The 17,594-nt window shown below is 49.3% G+C and overlaps 2 protein-coding genes across 2 annotated transcripts in view; both read right to left on the bottom strand.

Moving 5' to 3' along the window:
- Positions 1-1,971: 1,971 nt before the first annotated feature.
- On the bottom strand, positions 1,972-8,911 carry LOC149365898 (disintegrin and metalloproteinase domain-containing protein 10-like). The gene is made up of 5 exons (XM_089569401.1): positions 8,751-8,911; positions 5,725-5,843; positions 4,841-5,052; positions 3,457-3,653; positions 1,972-2,236 (listed from the first exon to the last, which is right to left on the bottom strand). The coding sequence occupies exons 1-5, from the start codon at positions 8,909-8,911 to the stop codon at positions 1,972-1,974; spliced, it is 954 nt and encodes a 317-aa protein (XP_089425527.1).
- A 3,719-nt stretch (positions 8,912-12,630) lies between these two features.
- Positions 12,631-17,594, bottom strand: part of Ndc1 (Nuclear division cycle 1) — a 36,600-nt gene continuing 31,636 nt past the window's right edge. Inside the window, exons 15-17 of the mRNA XM_089547071.1 lie at positions 17,484-17,584; positions 14,664-14,809; positions 12,631-12,859 (exon numbers count right to left, since the gene is read on the bottom strand). Of these exons, the coding sequence (XP_089403197.1) occupies positions 12,796-12,859; positions 14,664-14,809; positions 17,484-17,584 (311 nt within the window). The 3' untranslated portion in view covers positions 12,631-12,795. The remainder of the gene's footprint in view (positions 12,860-14,663; positions 14,810-17,483; positions 17,585-17,594) is intronic.

The raw sequence follows: 17,594 nt of genomic DNA, 5'->3' as shown, positions 1-17,594 counted from the left end.
TTCGGCTCGGGCGGTGCACATATACAGATCCGCCGCCACCGATCTGGCTCTCTGATTGCCACCGCACAGGGGTTGCATTGGAGGAGGAGCGAAGAAAGGAATTAAGTTCGAGCCGGCGCTTTGACAACCGGAGACTCGCAGGAAGAGGGGGGAGGGGGGCGGCAGGTACACCCAGCGGCAAACGATGGGGGCAGAAGCGCGCGCAGCAAGCGGACAACACGATAAAGGGAGGAGGGAAGAGATAGCAGCGACTGACTGATGCCGCTGACGCCGATAGCGCTGGGGGGATGAAAGGGGGGCGGAGCTGGTTACGAGGCCGACGCCGACGACGACGCGAAACCCAGGAACGGACGCCAAAGAGCTGCGCTCTAAAATAAGAGTGCCCCGCCCGCACCGCTAAGAGCACAACGGGCTACACCACATGGTCAGACAGAGGTAGTTCCCTTCTAACTGAAACGAGTCCTCGAGCCAGAGAAAATGCCCTCTCACTTGGCACTGACCTGGCACGTATTGCGAGGTACTTCGTGCACAGCTCTGACTATACCAGGTTCAGAAAATGTCCTCTCACTTGGCACTGACCTGGCACGTATTGCGAGGTACTTCGTGCACAGCTCTGACTATACCAGGTTCAGAAAATGCCCTCTGACTTGGCACTGACCTGGCACGTATTGCGAGGTACTTCGTGCACAGCTCTGACTATACCAGCTTCAGAAAATGCCCTCTCACTTGGCACTGACCTGGCAGGTATTGCTAGGTACTTCGTGCACAGCTCTGACTATACCAGCTTCAGAAAATGCCCTCTCACTTGGCACTGACCTGGCACGTATTGCGAGGTACTTCGTGCACAGCTCTGACTGTACCAGCTTCAGAGAATGCCCTCTCACTTGGCACTGACCTGGCACGTATTGCGAGGTACTTCGTGCACAGCTCTGACTATACCACCTTCGCAGATATAGCCACAAAAAAGCTCACCAGCGCAGTCAGCTAGGGCATGGCCCTTGGAGGAAGAAAGAATTTTCCTTCCGTGTAGGCGCCGCCATGTTGTTATGTCTGTCGATAGGGCTTGCGGACCGAAATGCACGCCCGTGCTCACAGTGAATATTCGGCTAGATACGAATATTCGTGTCGGGTCGAATATTCGAAACAACACGAATACTTGGATTTCGAATCGAATTCGAATACTAAAAATATAATATTCGAAATATATTCGAAAATTTCGAATATTCGCACACCCCTAGTCATGATCCATGTTTAGTATAATGTCGTACGCATCATTCTGACGGAAAAACTCACTAGAAAAATTTCTGTCCTCCCACTTTTAACCTCTTGACACGCAAGCATGCGGCTATACAAAGGGATGCAGACACGAATAAGACTTACGAAGAATACATTTTTTTTTTGCTTCAGCCTCCACTAGGTACATTCTTGGTAGTTTAAGCTGGACGCAGTCAGTAAAAAGCAGTCGCCCCGGTACTCCGTGGTCATAGCGTTCGGCTGTTGAGTACAAGGTCGCGGTATCGAATCTCGGCCGCGGCGGCTGGGATTGCACTGTCCGCGCATTTTTATTGCGTAAGCAACACTGCGCCAGGTTTCGAGCCGCCGCGTAGCTCCCGGCGGTGTGCGCGGTTGACCTTCAGCCGCAGCGAGGCCGAACAGATGGAGCGCCGTTGCCATAGCAATCGTTCCAGCCGCGCTCCACCAGGCGGCAGGACCGTCGCTGCGCCGCCGCCGTTGCCGCGCGCCTAGTCGCGCGCTCTCGACGTATGTCTCGGAATGTGGAGAGAGGAAGCGGGAGAGAAACAGGGAATAAATACGCGCGTTCGCCTCGGGCAAAACAGTTTGTGCTTGCTTATGCAACTTTCCCGGTTTAACCAGAGCGAAACCTCAGCAAATTTTTGTATGTGAGATCTCCCTCTCTGATCTTGTTTAGATAGGCCGTGCGGATTGTAGGATTCGTGTCTCATGCCTCACTTATGCCTCAAGCCAAGCCAAACTGAAGCTCCTCCTCACGTTGACCCTCTGCACGGCGAACGAGATGTCGATGATGCCTCCGAAGTCGGTGCTGCTGAAGATCTCCGACGCGGCCGCCGTGTGAGTGGAGACCATGCTGGTGATGACGTCCCTGGCCTTGTCCCTGTCCCCGTTCATGTCCGACAGCACTGCGCCGAAGAGCGTGTGGTCCACGCTGATCTCCAGGTTGCACACGCGCTTGAGCCGCACGTCGTCGGGTTTGCGCCTGCGCGAAATTATTGTAGCGAAAGCTACATTGGCCACGAACTTGCAATTTCGCTGTGGCGTTGCTCCGAGGAGGCACAGAGGCCAACCTTGAGGCGTTGCCTAGCAACCGCCGCAGCTGGCAGACGCCGCGCGCTCGCTGCGCCATCTGGCATGACGCCACACCACGCGCCTCGCCGCGGAGCAGCCGCCGCCGCTTGGTATGACGTCACACCACTTGCCTCGTCACTGAACTCGCTTTCGCTACGTATATCCTGGCATAGCCGAGCTAAGCCACCACCAATTTTTACTACATGCAGCTAGAGCTGTCAGTGGGACATTTTAGCACTGGTCAGTGTTGGCCGGTCCGGTTTAGTCACGTAACGCGATACGTGACATTATGTGTGACAAGTGACGTCATGCGTGACGACACACTTGATTGAAGAATATTTCTACTGCTGAGAACGCGCAGTCACGAGATGCGGCGATACCGTGACAAAAAAATCAGACAGCAACACCATCAGCTGTAACTAGCTTCCGCCCAGCTCCGTGTCTTACCCAGCAGCGGTATGTGCTGGTGAATTCTCGCTGTAAATATGTTGTGCTGTTGGCCTATAATGGCGCATAAGCGAGTAGGCCTATCATGCTGTCACACTGCAAATTTAGAAAGGCAGGTTTGTTATGCTGAAGGTTTTCAAAACAATTTATTTAAAATATTTCCGCCTTCTAAGAACCTGAATACAGATGAATTATCGAAGACTGCATTTTCTCCTAAGAGTAAGCCAAGACGAAAAGAAATAGGTGGATGCAGAACTGCACGAAACACTTTTTTCTTATTTTCTCTTTTGTGGGCGTGGGTGACAGTATCATGCAGCATCCCAACGGAAGCGACTAAAATATGTTTGGCGTACGCATTCGGTTCTGAAAGGTCCGAGTGAATTTCGTTCTCTCACAGACCGCGTAAGCGAAATGTGAGGTACCCTCACGTCAGCTGAAGCGTCTATTTTTTTAACAACACCTGACAAGCAACGTGCCAATCCGTGATAAGAGACGTAATACATAGTCACTGCCACTGTTACTGTAACTCGCCCGTTACTGAAACTGACTTAAAACGCGCCGTCTAATACCACTCATCTGCTCTGTTCTCGCAGGAATCTGCCCCAAATGGTCCAAAGGAGCAGCATTTTTCGTTTCCGCTAACTTCCGCAGTTGCAATGAACATTGAATGAAACAGCAGCTTACTGCTTTTTTCCTGCAGTGGGCACATCGGGAGAAAAGCCGGCGATGGCTGCAGCCCCCAGGTGGCGAGAAGCGGCCTCGTTAGGCTTCGAGCTCGTGTCGTTCGCCGCTGCCCGCGAGCCTCCGAGCGACGTATCTCGACGACTGCCGGCAGCCGGTGGGGGATCAAATGGTAGCACGGAGCGCTTCGGTCGGTGCAGCTACGCGTACAAGAAATGAGACAGTTAGTGGTGCTGGAAGGAAGAGTATAAACCAGTGAGGGCGCAGGAAAAACTGCAAGGACACTTTGGCAACTAAAGTGTTGAGAGGCGAAAGCCGAGGACACCATGCCATGGCGACATCCGGTGGATCTGACGTCACACAGTTCCCGTGGCTATATCGATATCCAAATTATACATCTTTCGGGGGTCTTAAGTGTTTATCACCCTTAATTACACATTTTCCCATCTAGTTTGACACAAATTCGACGATTTTCCGACCATTCTGTGAAAATTTTCACTATGCCGTGACGACTTCTGGTGGATGTGACGTCACACTGTTTCCATGGCTATATCGACGTCCCAGCTATTTGGACGCAATTTCGACATTTGTGCCTATAAATAATTAATTTAGTCATCAAACTTAGAATCTAGGTTCATTTTTTTCCTCGTCTATCTGAAGCAACCATTGGTTTTCTATCTTTTTTAGTTCCCGAGTTCAACGCGTGTGACACGCTTTGTTAACGGACGACACAATGAGCCATTAAAGGCTCTCGCCTTAAAATAAAGTGCCTGCATTGCCTTCCCTACCTACTGCTATTTGATTTTGCAACGAAGAAATAAAATCGGGCGTGTGGCATACTCTCTATGAATTCCTTGGCAATGAAGAGAACTACATCAGCTGTCGACTACTGCCGTGCCTTCGCCGAATCCATAATGCCAATTTCCTTCTCTCCCTTGCTAAACTACTCATTCGCTTCACTCCAACAATTCCCTTCTTTTACGCTTTTTTTTTCTCAGAACTAATTATACAACCTGACCATTTTGACACGAAATCGGCATCCCTGCGGTATAGCATCATTATTGAGGGCTGGAGGCCATACACAGGATAGGAATACGCTCCATCGTTTCCCTGTCTACCCTGTCATTCATACTGTAACAGCCAGTATTGCGGCGAGATTTAGCATAGCGGAAACACACCGGATTATCGGACGCCTCCTGCGCATGCGCAGTTGCAGGAGCGTCGCAAGATGGGGCCAGTGCGCGTGCGTAGTCGGCGTCCGGTAAATTGGTATACGTGTATGCTTGTACGTCTCAGATACGCTAAAAGTGTCTACTTTCTCTTTTGTCTACAGCCTCATACTCTTGCCGCCGGTAACATTTCAGCACACACAGCAGCAGCAGCGCACCCTGGTGGCGGCGCGCACTCCACAGAATGGGCCTCCGGGCGCCCTCAGTACGTCCCGAGACGAGTAGAGCACCGAGTGGAAGGACCCGTTGGGGGCAGGGAAGAACCGGCTGGCGCGCTCCACGTGATACTCCTCGTCCTCCCACGGCAGTGCGATGCGGCCCACGAACACGCCGCCCATGATGGCGCCCACCACGCGGCTGTCGGGGTGACCTGCGCCACGAACCACCATGCCGCGGACCCTGTGTGAATGTCCCGGGCCCTGTTTGACCTCACCATTTGCAGAGCTCGCCACGGAGCCAATCCAGCAAGCTTATCGTTATTTGCGTCTTGTTCTCCCATGTCTTTGTCGCATAGTTTCTTATTGATGCGTTAGCATTAGAACCCACACGTTAGAAACCTGTCCGTCCGTCTGAAGCCTTGGTTGGCAGCTGGAAAGGAGAAATCCTGCTCTCCACTTTGAGAGGAGAGGTGGAGCAAGAGGGAAGACGAAGAGAGGGTGGAAGGCGATGAGTGGCTGGTGGGAGAGAATGGAGAGGGGGTACGGCGCGTCACACGATGATTAACGGACTGGATCACGCCACCTGAACCTGCCATCGGCTTCTCCGTATTGGGGACACTATAATACTAACGCACACTCTGCCGCACCAACGGCACTGATCGTCTGTGATCATTTCTTTATTCTCCCGTCTTGTGCGTTATGTCGTTCAATACTCCTGACGAAGGCAGTCATTTCTGAGGTGATTGCGCAACTAGCCCTTCTAGCTATACCCATCTTGTAGACCTCACACATTGGCTTAGTAGCGCATGACTTTTGTCCCCCTCCATGCAATATGAATGAGTGGTACTATGTGGGAACAAAATGGCGACCCCGCCCGCTCTCACCGACAACGTGGCCGGAGTAGAGGTGGTCGAGGTTGACGTCGACCGGTCCTCGGTTTGTCACCAGCACGAAGTCGTCCGTGAAGGAGGACCGATCGCGCACCAGCCGCAGTCTGAACTCCCTGAAAGGAAGAGAAGCTATCAAGCTTCCAGTACTAGCAAGGCCGGCCTCGAAGGTGAGCGAAAAAGCGACGCAGTAGTGGAGTGTAACTGTAAAATCAAATTACATTTCAAGCGCTGTACCCACAGGTGTTTCCACTGTCCCCGCAGTCACGACGTTCTTCAACAGGATTTTGCAATTCAATCTTATGGTTAATGCTTATCATAGACTGCAAAACTTAGCACCAAATTTTCATTTGACGGGTCTGGTCCTGCAGGGTTACTGCCGTTTGAGAAAATTGCGCATACAGCGTTTAACTGCTTCGTGAATGTGTAGTTGAAGCTATGAAACGATTACTTTAACGTTTCAGAAAGGCCAGAAAATAAAGCACATAGCGAGCAATGATTTGACGTGTAATCGAATAAAGAAATGTCACTGAATATTCACAGCAGTATATTGCTCTTTTATATTTTTTAAGCGATGTTTATTGCCTCAGGGCAGCAAGGGACTATATAATGGATAAATAAAATGATGGTTATATGAACAAAAACAAAACGTTGGCATATCTAATAAAGTCGCGGAGTGAGCGGTGACGCGGTTCCTGCGTCCTATTGCGGTATATGACGAAGTATTGTTCGGCGACAGACCTGCTGCCGCCTTTTTCCGGATTCTTGTCGGCTTCAGTGCAGGGCAAACCCACAACGGGTGGTGTGTTCTTTGGATATGTTCCTTGTTAATCGGTGGCGGCGCGCAGTTTTATCACTTGGTCACCGAATTTCCCTAGGACAATTACAGCCGCGCAAAATGTTTCTACGTTGTTCGGGATTGCCGTAGGTGTTTTAGAAGCCTTAACTCGAAGTTCGTTGCCACCATTAAATTGGATGCGGCCGAGAGCGACCTTAACTTAAAGACCGCCAAGAGCAGCTGCTGTACCGCCTCAACCGCCGAGCACACTCATTTTGCTTAGTTAGCAGTTTCATTTAGAGACCTTCGGCCATCTTCTTGGCATCCGACTGCCGTCGCCACCACGTGAGAGTACTGACTTTACAAACTAGCAGAGCGGCAAAATTTGAACACAGTCACATCACTGAATATCTTCGGGTCTGGCATCACTTCATTTGCCAATTCAAGATATGAATTATTGAAAAAAATATTGGCCTCGTTTCTTCCACTATAGAGCAAAACCAACCAGAATATTCCAATTTTTTTTTTCTTCTTTGACCCTTTAAGCGGCGTGCCACCCATCTAACAGGCCCTTTGCCAACATCATTTCTCGGTGCTTTCGCGTTCGGCCGCTAAGGCCAAGGTTAGACCAAGGTCGCGGAATCAAATTCCGCAGCCACATTTCGATGGAGACGAAATACAAACACGCCCGTAGGCTGGGCGATGTTTCGAAGCACGTTAATGAACCCCGATGAGCTACATCAATTCGGAGCTCTCCACTACGGCGTCTCTCATAGACCATGTGCAACTTGAATGCGTTAAACTCTACATATACCGTACCATATCATGCCTTACTACACCACATCCCACCATGCCATACCGTGTCACATCATAACCAAGTCGCATTATACCATACCATGCTATACCACACATTATCACACTATGCCATACCATACCAACTATGCTACATGATACCAAATCATGCCACATCATACCAAACCATTTATATGCCACATTATACCATACCATAGGAATCAGGGTGTAGAAGAGTGTTATGTGAAAATATTGGAAGATATTTATAACGATTGCACAGCTACTATAGTTCTATATAAAGTCAGCAATAAAATTCCAATACGGAAAGGTGTCAGGCAGGGAGACACGATCTCGCCAATGCTCTTCACTGCCTGCTTACAGGAGGTATTCCGGGGACTGGAATGGGAACAGTTGGGGATAAGAGTTAATGGAGAATACCTGAGTAATTTGTGATTCGCTGATGGCATTGCCTTGATAAGCCACTCAGGACAAGAACTGCAAAGCATGATCAATCAGTTAGACAGGCAGAGCAGAACGGTGGGGCTAAGAATTAACATGCAGAAAACCAAAGTAATGTTCAACAGCCTAGCAAGGGAACAGCAGTTCGCAATTGGTAGCGAGGTGCTGGAAGTAGTAAGAGAATATGTCTACTTAGGGCAGGTAGTGACCGCAGATCCGGATCATGAGAGGGAAATAACTAGAAGAATAAGAATGGGGTGGAGCGCATATGGCAGGTTCTCTCAGATCATGAATGGTAGCTTACCAATATCCCTGAAGAGAAAATTATACAACAGCTGTATCCTACCGGTACCTATGGGGCAGAAACGTGGAGGCTAACAAAGAGGGTTCAGCTTAAGTTAAGAACAACGCAGCGAGCTATGGAAAGGAAAATGATAGGTGTAACGTTAAGAGATCGGAAGAGGGCGGAGTGGGTGAGGGAACAAACGCGGGTTAATGACATCTTAGTTGAAATCAAGAGGAAGAAATGGGCTTGGGCAGGGCATGTAATGCGAAGGCAAGATAACCGCTGGTCGTTAAGGGTAACGGAGTGGATTCCAAGAGAAAGCAAACGTAGCAGGGGACGGCAGAAAGTTAGGTGGGCGGATGAGATTAAGAAGTTTGCGGGGATACAGTGGCGGCAATTGACAAATGACAGGGTTAATTGGAGAGACATGGGAGAGGCCTTTGCCCTGCAGTGGGTGTAGTCAGGCTGATGATGATGATGATGATTATACCATACCATGCCATACCACACCACACCATGCCACGTCATTACCGTGCCCTACCAAACCATGTCACATTATACCACGCCATACTACACCATACCGCATCATTACCGTGAACCATGTCACATTATACCATGCCATACCCCACAATGCCATGCCGCACCATACCAAATTTGTCACATTATATCGTATATATGCATTCGTAACTACCCTGCTGCATAGCTTGCCTTTTGAGGGCCGTGAAAGCAACGTCGACGCTGCGTTCTTCGGGCCGCCTCCCGTGGTGTGCCGAGCGCTTCCAGCGGACTCGCCCGTGCACGTCGACGGGCTCGTACGACAGCGGCTCGTAGTGGCGCACGAAGTGGTTCAGCACGCGGGCTGCGCACATGATCGACGAAGCTGTTTCCAGTAAGTTGAGCCAAGGATCTTTAAAGAACTGGAAACTACATACGTGGTCCTTAATCCCAGCACTTAAAGAAATCCCGCGAAAGATTTAAAAAAAAAGCGTAATTGTGCTCTTGCGCTACTATGTGCTACCGTATTGTAGCACTTCCAACCGTGTTTTGCACGAACGAAATGTGCGCGCTGACCGTGCCCTGAGTTAATTATTTAAACAGAGTTGTAAAAATATATTCCCAACAGAACCACACGACGGGAGACAATATGTAGTTGGCTATACAACTTAAAAAAAAAAACAGCAGTTGCTAACACTGGGCCGCGGTCCGTGGTGTCTTGTGTTACTCCGCTGGCCAATCGCAACAGTAATCGAAATCAACTTTTTAATGTTTGACTGTATCAAACAATCCACGGGATGGCAGGCGAATTGTCTACCCTGGCAGGTGGCAGTTACATTAATGATTGATCGCGAGAGGTTGCTCGGGAAGATCACCCTGAGCCTCACATAAGCGCACCCACTCCATCACCACAGGTCATGGCACTGGACATCAGCCTATGTCAGTCTCGAAAGCATTCCTAAGGTGTCCTTTACGCCCATGATCGACAAGAACAACACTGCTTGGTCAGGGCATGAGCGCCAGAGTTTTCAGTTACGACGTACTATACAACCCGTTGTATAAAGCATGGACCGTACTCGATCGTTATATGAATGCAGGGGCCGAGTAAAGCACATATATTCCGGCTGTGTTCTTGAATAGACTCGCGATAAGTGAGAGCTACGGAACATGCTCGCCAGTTTAGTGTATAACTATCCCCTCTCGCGTGTTTGCTGAGTTCAGTGTTCGGGATTTAAGGAACCAACGAACGTTGGTTCCAGATTAACCGAATTTAACGGGTCTCGTTCCCTACGGTTCGCGACTGGCTGGAGGCCGGGCGCTCGCCATTAAGTAACCGTGTCACCCTAAATCGAATCATGAACAGCACCGTGACATGAAATGAAAAGAAGCAGAGAGATACAAGTGCGGACACGTACAGTCTATGTCTTTACGCCAATAACCGGTTGTCGTGATAGGCGTAGACAGCATGGTAACCCGCCCGAAGAGTCCGTAGCCGCGGGCGCCCCCAATAGTACGAGGGGCTTTTGGAGGGCGTACCGTTTCCGGCAGACAGACACAGTTACCGGCGGGAAAAAAATATAGAGGCGAACGAGTGAGGCACACTTACCGGAGCTCAGCTGGCGAGGCATGCAGATCAAGGATAGCAGCGTGGCCCAAAGTATGCCCACGATGAACATCAATGGGAATCCGTACGCGGAGCGTCCACAGAAGGAAGGTCCTCTTCCTCTCGAGATTCTTCTTCTTCTGGCGCCTCGCGCCTGCTCCCCATTTGCAAGGAGCCACGAGATTCGCATGGATACGCATGAAAATGGTGGTGGTGGTGATGATGATGATGCAATTGTATGGCTCGAAGGCAACTCCGGCCAAAGAGCACCGCGGAACGAGGTATTTTCGTCTAGACATCAGCAGCAGCAGCCTGACTACGCCTGCTGCATGCGGACTAAGGCCTCTCCCACACCTCTCCAAATAACCCCGTCCTGTGCCAGCTGTGGCCACCCTATCCCCGCAAACTTCTAATCTCATCCGCCCATCTAACTTTCTGCCGCCCTCTGCTACGCTTGGTTATCTTGCCTGCCAGCGGTTATCTTGCCTTCGCATTACATGCCCTGCCCAAGCCCATTTCTTGCTCTTGATTCCGACCAGGATGTCCTTAACCCACGTTTGTTCCCTCACTCACTCCGCCCTTACACCCGTCATTTTTCTTTGCGCGAGTGTGTTGCAGTTTAACACGAGGCGTGATCGTCGGCGGCGATAGTGCTCTCGTGCACTGGCCAGCGAAGCTGTTCCGTTCGCGCCGCGGCGGGTTCAAATCCCAGTTGCGGCTCTATTTGTTGGATTGTATTTCACTTGGCACAAACCCACAAACATCGCAAGATCTTGTTCGGGGTTTACCCATCGGAATAACGTTTTCGCAATCATGATAACGAATCATGTTAAGGAGTGAAGAGATTAACTAAATTCAAAAAGTTTGCAACTGTTACAGATAGGCGCCTGACTGCAATTAGAGGTTTGTATCCGGCCGTCAGACATAGCCATGTCTGTTTTCATTTCTCGCGCCATTCGAAAACAGCGCGCCGGCGAAGAGCGCACCGCGACGTCCATCAAATCGCGTCACGTGACATTCTCTGCCCCGCCTGCGCTGGATCAGCGAAGCGGCAAAGAGCGGGGGGCACCGCAAGGGGAGCTCGAAACATCACTAAAGTTTCTGCTGCTTTGGAAATGCAGAGCGATTAATTAATCTCCGTACCCATTGCACCTAGATGCATTACAAAAGAAATCATTCGAGTGCAATAGCAAGATTCAAGTTTGTTTCCGATTCTTCAAGGAAAATAACTTCTGCAATGCAACCTTCTAAACATTCTACTGCATGCTTTCTGGCGCCCTTGTTGAGATGAAGGAAACACTTTGCCGTGCGTCGTAATTCTGGGATTCGTTCAGCAGTTTCGGAACCGGAAAACAAAACACAGTTTTCCTCGCAGTTAGTCAACAATACCATGCTCTTAATTTTCCCACTCTGTGTTACACCATGGCCTTACCAGAGCATGCAGGCCGCTCCAAAAATCCCAAAGCCAGAACCTGAGCAATGGGAGGTCGTGCTATCCAGCCCAAGCCTGGAAGACCGGAAAACAGTTAAGGTCGCAGCAAACAGCTAAGGTCATAGGAGCCCTGGACTAGGGGCCCCTCCCAGTTTAGGGAGCGGAAAGCTCTTCATTCAATAAAATATGGTTAATGGGGCTTCAACGTCGCAAAGCGACTCAGGCTACGGGGGTCGCCGTAGTGAAGGGCTCCGTAAATTTCTACCACCTGGGGTTCTTTAACGTGCACTGACATCGCACAGTACACGGGCCTCTAGAATTTCGCCTCCATCGATATTCGACCGCCGCAGCTGGGATCGAACCCACGTCTTTCGGGTGAGCCGCTGAGCGCTGTAACTACTAAGCCATTGCGGTGGCTCAAAGAATAAAATGTTACCACCACCAAAAAATGTATCAAAATTTCCATGACCAAGGGTGCAGTGAGCAAGAATTCCCTGCCTTTTCCAGAACTATAGCAAGACCCCCCCATGTTCCCTGTTCCCCTGTTGTTTTTTTCCTGCAGGGTTTTCCAGGGGCGCAAATCCAGGAGTGAAACATCAGATATTATGGGCACCAGACTACATGGGGTTGTCTGAAAACAATGCAGCTGACGTCATCTTCCGAGACCAGACTTACCAAGAGGGGACTGAAGCGTGGATACCTGGGCCTGTATCCCGACAGTACAGCATGACACTGGAGCACATAAGAGGCAGTAGAAGACAATACCCTCCGCCTCACCCTCAGCTCAGCCAAGAGCAGGCTGCAGATAGGCACTTTTCCGTGCCCATACATACAAAATTCATCCCACCGCATATGAGGATAGATGTCCACATTAAGGGGATAGGGCTGCTACACTATACCACACCACACGGGCCTGTAATTCAGCAGTGCCCCTTCCCCCCACAGAAGTCCCACATTGGAGCAGTGGGACTTCCACTCCTTTTGAAATCATTCTGCCAATTGCCTGACACAGCACTTAACTTCGTAATTTTAAAACAATACAAGACACCTTTCTCACATCAAAATATGGATTAGTTTATTCCTCAACGCAAATACACTTCATGAAAACAAGCAACAAGTGATGAAATAGGAAGGGATAATATATGACAAAGCTGCACTAAGAGAAGTTAGTCGCAGCAAGAATTGGCAGTAGTGAGAGGAGAAGTCTGCTGCAGTCGAGAAAGTCACCTAACGAAATCCAAGAACTGCTGCAGCCACCTCCTGTTTTCTGATGTAAGGTCCAATTTCCTGAAATGAAAAAATGAAAGCATGCCTGAAAGTACAGTAGGATCTTGATGAACATTGTATTACGGGCAGTGACCGAGGTAACCTATTAGATCACGCCGCTCCACTGACATCCAAAGTTATTCATGTGGCTAGCCTAAAGCCCTATCACCCACCCTCGACATCGCACAATTAACACGCACTGGGACGTTGCCTTCAGCCGAGGGGGATAGTGTTACCGGTGAACTGGTTACTGAATAAGTGAACGAATCGTGAACGACTAGTGGCGGTGCACTGGACGACGACGCAACAGTATGAAGCTGGGCCTTGAACTCTGAGCTGAGTGCTGGCTATCTCAGCGCAGCCGTCAATACAGACTTACCGTAACCGTAATACCGCAACATCCCCGAACAATATCAGAAGATCACGTAAAAATTGGCAACATTGAAAAATGAACAAAATGTGTGCACTGAAGCATGAGAAATGCATTTACATCTGAAGCAATTTACTCAGGGCTGTGTGAAACCAACCACTTGGAGCTTGCGGGTGCGCACTGCGTGACTGGCAATCGTGGCATCAGCGATGTGCAGGTAGTGCTGCTTGTGAGCGCGGTCGCAGTGTTATCTGTAGGGCTGTGGGAGAATGTTCGCAACACCCGGAATTTCGAACATTGTACAAATACCCATCGGCCAGAGAATTTTGCGAATTCGTATCAGCCTATTTATATCACAGAGATTCTGTATGCATGAGTTCCAGCAACTACCAAATTGGTGTGCTTTGTAGCTGGACTGCTGTAAAACACAATTCACAAATCTCTGAAATTATGAAACTCGATAGATAAACTTATGAACTCACGAATATCATAGCAATATGCCGAGCAATGAGTTTTGTTTACACTGTAAGCCGTGCTAAACGAACGGCGTAACTTTGTTGCCAATACTGATGACCTTGCCCATGGTAGAGCACGTGGTGCTTGCCCATGTTTTTTTTGTTGTCTCTTTTAGCACAGCACTCGGTGGAAATTCACAAATCCCCTAGCCTACCCGAAGCGGCAAACCTCCTTTCAACTGTTTGAAGAAAGTAGAGAGGGGCCACATCATCTCCTCCCCCCTCCCCCTCTAGTCTTCGGTGACCGTGCAGACAGTGCCTGGCACGGGGAGAGTGAAGTGACCGTGATGCAGTAGGATGGGACGGGGCCACACTGGCAGCCGTATCCGATGAGGTGACACCACTCTATTTGGGTACTCCTGCCCCACCTGTGCCCCCGCGGGGGCCAACGTCATTGGGAACTCCCAATAAAACAGTTCTGCCCAATGGCTATTCCTCGGTTTGTTGTTCTTCATCGAGGCCTCAGAAGAGTGGCCTTTACACCAAGTGTGGAGCTGCGATGACACCCCACAACTGCCATCACTGCTAGTTATGCCATCGTTGGTCTCAATGCAGCAGCAGCGTGGCAGTTAAAACTCAACATGATCAATCACACCTTACATTCAGTTAGCTGCATCTGCATGTTTGCACTATCAGCATTCAATACTTGACAAGATTCTACAGTTTCCATTTTTAGAACAGTTGTAAGCAAGTACCATTGTCGAATGCAACACTACATGATACAGTTGCTTGAGCCTGCGGCTACGGTCAGTAACATAGCACATGAAAGAACTACGACCCCTCTGAAACGTTTCAAGGAACCTAAACGGCTACAACGTGACCTAATAATTTTCACACAATAATCGAGAACAAGGCTGTTCAACCTCAAAGCCTTTGGCCAGTGTCACAGTCAACTAACACTTCACCAAACACCCTTGTAATGAGCAGCACAGTTCCTCACCCTATGTGCTCCTTGAAGGTGGTGGAGATCTGGTAGAGGCCCGTAGACACTGCCGCCTTCAACGTCCTGGCCAGCCGCACTTCCCGGCCCGAGCTGCTGTTTGGACGACGCAGGCTGGCACAGCGTTTGCTGTGGCGCTCCAGCACCTGCCACGCACCATCCAGCCTAGCTTTTAGAAACAGCTCTCGTGATACCCGTGACAAAAGCTTAGTCACTTAGGGCACTGCTTCTCAACCCTTGCTGAAGGACCCAAGGGAACAGCAGGAGAACTACAACCATGACAACAAATGGCTGGGGGGGTATCACAACGACCACAGGAAGAACGGTGCTCTTTTGCTAGTAATGTTTTTTTGATTTGTGATACAACCTCACATATTGCCATCACATTTATGCTTCTGCATAAATAAATGATGGACGATTTAGCGTGGTTAGGCCAAATGTGAATTAGGTACGCTCACACTTCAGTTTGCACTTGAGTTTGGGTTTTGGTTCGAGGCTCAGCAATGCAATAGCAGTGCGTTCTGTGATCCATTGCTCATAGATGGGAGTTGATGAAGGCAACAGCATCCAAAGCAAAGCGCGAGAGAGTGGCAGTTAAACACGTGGAATGTTCGGTTGCAGCGGTGACGTAGTGGTCTAATGCAGTGGCCAGAGAAGCTGATCTGTTCATGTCGCCATCGGTTCAAAACCCACTCACAGCCATACAGCGTTTTGCCATGAAGTGTTTTGCATAGGTGGCCCACCTCCCACGGTGGGCCACCTGCCAGAGGCCTTGGACAAAATCGCAAAATCTGAGAGTGCACTAAAAAAAAAAAAAGTCATTTTCTGAGCAATAAAATCAGTTCAGAGTAAGTACCCCCTTTGCCAAAAGTAACCGAGCAACAAGTTTTTGCTTCTCAAACGTATAACGGAGCATTTGCAGCAGCCCTAAAGACCGAACGGTGCCATAATGTAAGGACAAGGTCTCACCTTTCTTTACAGAGAATCAGAGCTTAAAGGTGCACTGAAGAGGAATCTGAACATGTCTTTTTGCTGCGGGAACTCGATCCACACGTTCCTAGCATTCTTAGAAACAGTGACTTATTGCCCTGTGTGGCCAATTTCCCCAATTAAATCGAATTAACGTCCGGCTCCTGCCTTTTTTTTTTTAATTCTGCCTCGTACGGTGGGCGGAGTCGACCAACGCGTGGAGCGCCTTTCACCCAGTCCCGTGGAGGCTTTGCTTTCACTTTATTTTGTTTTTTAGATTTTCATGAATAAATAGTTTCATTCGCAGATAATATAGCCGCAAAATAAGCCCGAAGAAATAAAAATACGCGCGGACTATTTGCTACTAAGGACTACTACGTATTACTCTGCCGATGGCAGAGCGGCAAGCCGCCACGGGACTGGGTGAAAGGCGCTCCACGCGTTGGTCGACTCCGCCCACCGTACGAGGTAAAAAAAAAAAGGCGGGAGCCGGACGTTAATTCGATTAAATTGGGGAAATTGGCCACACAGGGCAGTAAATCGCAGTTTCTAAGAAAGCTCGGAACGTGTAGATTGAGTTCCCGCGGCGAAAAGACAAGTTCAGATTCCTCTTCAGTGCACCTTTAAGGGCTGTCATTAGTACTTCGCTATGCGGCTAAGAAACGAGCCACCTGTGCCGGGTTACTTTTGGCAAAGACTGTACATCGTTTGTCTATTTATTCCCCTGTGTATGTCTTCATCTTTTAGCAACCAGTCTGGCGTGGTTTCCAGCACAACAAAGGATAGGTTATGGCAGCTAACAGCGATCAAGTCTTCCATCTGCTTCATGGCTAACAAAAGAACCCGGCATACATTGCGCCAGTTTGTTGCGCTCATCAACCACACGTTGTGTCACACTGGGCACAAACTGCTCTTTAAGCAATACTAGCTCTATGAACAAGTGTGGTTAATGTCATATGTTTTCTGAGTATCCCATACGGGCACCACACAGTCCTGTGATCAAGCCAAGTGCAAGGAGGAAGATTCCAATGGACAGCAGGTACTTTGGGGATCCTAAAGTCAAGATAAAACTCAGGAACAAATGGCAAATGCCCCTCAGAGCAGGCCCTCTAACCAGTGGTATCCACAGATTTTCATGACGTTATGGCTAACCTGTCGCTAACCCCCTCCTCTCCCTAAGTTAATACCCACTAGGTTAACCCCTATCGCCCCAGTGTGACAGGGGATTAACCTAGCTTGACACAGGATTAACCACAGATTAAATGCCAGGTCATGAGATTCAGCAGATGCCATTGACTGGAGGGCCTCCTTTGAAGGGCATTTGCAACTTTGTTCTTGAACTGCATTTGACTACAGAAGCAGCTGCAAAAACTGCACACTGCAAAACTGCAAAGTTACTGCACAGAACTGTCATAAACCAAAAACCACTGCCCTACACAGTTCAAAGCCAGAACATAAGCTAGATGTGCCTTTCTTCTGGTTCAATGCTGTCATCCTGCCACAAGTAGGCTGTTTCACCGCCTTTCCACTGTTCACAAGAAGGTGGTGTGAAAGCTTATAGCAAAGCCAGGCATACCAAAAGGCAACAAAAAGGGGCAGAAAACAGCCGCCTAACAGCCCACGATTGTCAATCAAAACCAAGTTCATCCAGAAAGGGCATGCGTGAGTGGCACCTGCTTACTTCAAGCTTGAGTTTTTTGGAACACAAGCGAAGAAGCACGATAGCAAAGGCAGTCGACTGATAGTTAGAGTTGATAAGTTGTTAGTCAGTAGACGGTGTTGCCTCAGTCCTTCGTACTGCGAGCAGACAGGATTAACGAAGATTCTCATGCTGGCCCATGCAGCACTTGCCTGATCCAGTTCCAGCAGTGCGTTCAAGATGCCAGGCAGGCTGAACTGCACCACTCCGTATTTGTCCTCTTTCTTGGAGGCACACACCAGTAAGCACAGTCCTGCATGAGT

Source organism: Amblyomma mixtum, chromosome 1 (assembly GCF_055824585.1).
Source record: "Amblyomma mixtum isolate Tamu chromosome 1, ASM5582458v1, whole genome shotgun sequence".
Lineage (NCBI taxonomy): Eukaryota > Metazoa > Arthropoda > Arachnida > Ixodida > Ixodidae > Amblyomma > Amblyomma mixtum.
This window is presented reverse-complemented; position numbering and strand designations above follow the sequence as displayed.